A 3,943-nucleotide genomic window follows, 5' to 3' on the forward strand; every position below is an offset into this window, starting at 1 on the left:
AAATTATTTAGAATAACTCGAGTTCGACTTTTGATGATAACAATTTTTTATTAGATTTTACTTATCAATCGGACTAACATACTCATTTTTCCTAAAACCATAGGTTAGCAAAAAAAAATGATGGGTGACCCCAAAATGGCCACGTATTAGTAACAGTTGCGGTTAAGAATGAAGCGCGAACACGCGAGCTTTGGTGCTTTGGTTTCTTTCTTTATACACAAACCTTCCATCTCCAATCCACAACCAAACCAGGGAAAAAAAATGTCTTTCAGAATCGCAGCAGTTTCTGCTTCTCGTATTGCAAAACCCCATAACCCATCATCACCACTCTTTTCACCTCCATTTCACAATCTTAAATTCCATCTCCGTCCTCATCTTTCACACGCCGATGCTTTTCCAACACTTCCTATTCTCAAACCCGGTATCCCCTAATCGAATATCAATGGTTTTTGTAATTATTATTAAGTTTAAATATAATTTTAGTCATGCAATTATAACGTTCTTTTTTTGTATTAGTCCTGCAAGTTTTGTTTTAGTTCAGTCCTGCTAATTTAAAATCTGATGATTTTAGTCCTTAACGTAAGCTTATTGGACTAAGTGATGCTACATGACGTGATTATATTGAGTCATGTATGACGTTAGAGACTAAAAACAATAGTTTTTGAATTTGCGTGATTGAGTCCAAACCTTATTATTATCATTGGTGGTTGAAAATCATGTGCTTAATTTTCTTTTCTTTCTTTGTTTTTTGTTTTGTAGGGTCTCAATGTTATATTCGAGCTATTAGTGATAGAGCTGTAGAATCTACAATTTCTAAGAAAGAAGAGGAGGGAGAACAGTCTCCTAAAGATTGGAAGATTAAAATGCTATATGATGGAGATTGTCCATTATGCATGCGAGAGGTACATTTTTGTTCCAAAATCAATGAACAAGTGTGGTTGTTTTGTTCATAACTAGCATATAATTCTCATGTTATATAGTTAGTTAGTGAACCTTGTTTCATGTCATTCATTGATAGAGTCTTTTGCTCTTTGTTGCTATTTGTCGTTTTAGGTGAATATGCTACGAGAGAAGAATAAGAGTTATGGCACCATCAAGTTTGTTGATATAGGCTCAGATGATTACTCTCCCGACGAGAATCAGGGCCTCGACTATCAAACTGTTAGTCCCTTCTCTATGGTCTAAAGCTGATTTATTTATTTTTGGTTTCATATCTCAATTACTAGGTCTTTGTTTGTTTTGTTCATTAATTTGTTTGGTTCATTAATTTTTCATGAACATCAACAAATGTGGTAATTTCATTTGATAATTCTGATTATGTGAAGAATTGCTTTACAAGCAATGAATTGATTGGTGCATGCATGTGTGAGGTTTTCAAGCATCTTTTGCTTTTGTTTAAAGATACAGTACAATGATTTTTGTTTTTCCTTTTAGGCTATGGGAAGAATTCATGCTATTCTATCAGATGGAACTGTTGTCACCGATGTCGAAGTATGGCTTCTTTTCTGATCTTCTTTAATAACCTATAATTGTAGACCCTTAATATCATTATCTGGATATGACTTCTTTTGTGAGTTAAAATACCATGTTCAAATTTTTATAGAATTATTGAGAATTTAGAAAACTTAGAACATTAGTTATTGTTACACAATCACAGTTCATTCTCAACCAAAAGATGAGCATGTATACTAGAATAGTACCAGTAAGAGTTAGATATAAATATTGAATTTCAACTTCTATGTAACCCCGGAATGGCTGCTGCATCTTTGAAATATTTGTAGTCTCTCAATAATTGATCGTTGTCAGTGCATAAAAAATGACATCCATTAATGCAGAGGACTTAAGTCCCTCAGTATTTGTACTCTCACTGTCATACGAATCTGTTCAGTGGAATATGTTTTTGCTCCAGTATGAAATTCTATTTTTACTGCAGGCGTTTAGGAGATTATATGAACAAGTTGGTCTTGGTTGGGTTTACGCCATTACAAAATATGAACCGGTTAGTCTTCCTACCATACTTTTAAAGGACGCAGAATTCTCTTTGCCCTTTAGCTTTACTGCAGAAAAATGGCTTGGTTCATTATGTTATTAATGGAGTTAAACAATATTCACAGATTGGGAAAATTGCTGATTCTGTATATAGTTTTTGGGCTAAATACCGTCTTCAAGTTACAGGTAAATGCAAAGCTCATCAATGATTTTGCACCAAAATTTCCATGTAGTAAGTAATATTGTAATTGTTCTTTCTATGGCTAAAAGTAATACCTTAGATGGGTTTTTTCACTTTAGTTGGACTTGGGCTGATGTGGTCATGCTTAGTAGAAATGATATGGTCACATTGAAAACCCGAGAAGCATAGAACTATTGAGATAAGAGTATCATCTGATTTTAAAATTGATGACAGAATCCATCATCAATAAGATCATCACTTTAGTTTCATTTCTTATTGCTAAGTATAATTAATTATTAACGTGGCGGTAATTTTACTACTTGTGACTTGTGAGCAAGACTTGCCTCTATGGTTATGCTAACTATAATGATTATGTTAATATCCTTTTAATTTATGCTTTAATTGTTCGTTTTTGGTTTCCAGGACGACCACCTATCGAAGAAATATTAGAAGCTCGAAGAAAGAAGGTATTCATATTCAACTGCATAAAGTATCATGTTAGTATATAATGTTTCTTCAGAATAAAATCAGGAAAATGAAGATGGCAATGAAAATTTAACACAAAAGGAATTTCAGTCGGAGAACCATCTGAATTTTTAAAGAGAATGATTGCTTAACAACATATACATTAGAATAATTGAGATTGAGATTGAAATTTTGCCCCATTGCCTTGATTAGTCTATCCCTATTAATTTGGGTATAGTTGACCTCATGTTGCAAAAATCAAAGACTTGTTATTTTGACCATGCCCATCTATAATAAACAAAAACAGCGAGTAATGCATTAAATAACTATTTATCAAATGCTATATGATTCATATATCACAGCAAAATGCTAAAATATGGTATACATTATTAGGCATAGTGTTTAGAGTTCTGGAATAAATTGACTCTATTCAAATATTGGTTCAGGCCAATGTTGGTAACATATTTTTCACTGTAATATGCATAACAATACAGGTTTGAGTACTGTTTGGTGCTGATTTTTGTTTTTATGGGTTTTATTTTCAATCCTTTTTACAGGGTGAAGTATGCAAAGACAACGATGCTTGCAAGATGTAAATTTCCATCTGACCGGTGAAAACTTTCAGAAGGCTTGTCACTGAAGCAGATTTATATAAGATCTTATTTACAAAATGCATTCGGTATAGGTGGTGTCGCGACATATGAATAGCCTTTTTTCCAAATTTTGCTGCAATGTGTATAATAAAAGAGTAATGATATTTTGACATCTATTTCATGACAACTTTGTTGACAACCTTGTTTTTGTCACTTTTTATTGGTCAAAAACAATGGAGAGAGAAAAAGGAAGAGAGAGGATAACAACATCATGTGAGTATGAGAGAGAAAGTTGTCCAAAAGTTGTCAAAAAGTGGTTGTCAAAATATCATTTCTCATAATAAAATGCACTGGTATTTTAAGTCATTTCTTTCTCTTTCATCCTGTAGTCTCCCTTAAGTCTTACCATTTGCAATGGTTGTGTTGAATCTGACATTCAACAGGCAAAAGCATTGCAATGGTGTGTTTAATGTGTGTTGAATGAAGACATGGATGAGAGAGATGATGAACCCATTCAACACAATTGAAACCTGCACCGGATGCCACGCGGCGCTGCTTCATTGGCCAAAACCTGGCGCGTGTAGCACACGCGCCGACAAGGAGCGTGAGTGTGCAGAGGACGGAGAGAGAAAACGAATTCTGTGGGAAGGAGGGACAAGTGGTGCAACATGATTGGCTGTTTCAATTTTTAATCTTCTTAATGCTTTGGACTCAA

At 33.9% G+C, this 3,943-nt stretch overlaps 1 protein-coding gene across 2 annotated transcripts; it reads left to right on the forward strand.

Moving 5' to 3' along the window:
* Positions 1 to 239: 239 nt before the first annotated feature.
* On the forward strand, positions 240 to 3,790 carry LOC146940399 (Putative thiol-disulfide oxidoreductase DCC). 2 transcript variants are annotated; one of them, XR_015031995.1, is made up of 9 exons: positions 240 to 421; positions 760 to 902; positions 1,054 to 1,161; positions 1,435 to 1,491; positions 1,934 to 1,999; positions 2,115 to 2,175; positions 2,594 to 2,637; positions 3,193 to 3,320; positions 3,672 to 3,790. XR_015031995.1 is itself a non-coding variant. In XM_085754103.1 (8 exons), the coding sequence occupies exons 1-8, from the start codon at positions 262 to 264 to the stop codon at positions 3,229 to 3,231; spliced, it is 678 nt and encodes a 225-aa protein (XP_085610229.1). In that variant the 5' UTR covers positions 240 to 261; the 3' UTR covers positions 3,232 to 3,594. The 2 variants fall into 2 exon arrangements, 1 of the variants encoding a protein (XP_085610229.1); XM_085754103.1 differs by lacking the exon at positions 3,672 to 3,790 and having other exon boundaries at positions 3,193 to 3,594.
* The last annotated feature ends 153 nt before the right edge of the window (positions 3,791 to 3,943 follow it).

This window comes from Medicago sativa, chromosome 3, assembly GCF_051527215.1.
Source record: "Medicago sativa cultivar Bolivia chromosome 3, Bolivia_mono, whole genome shotgun sequence".
Lineage (NCBI taxonomy): Eukaryota > Viridiplantae > Streptophyta > Magnoliopsida > Fabales > Fabaceae > Medicago > Medicago sativa.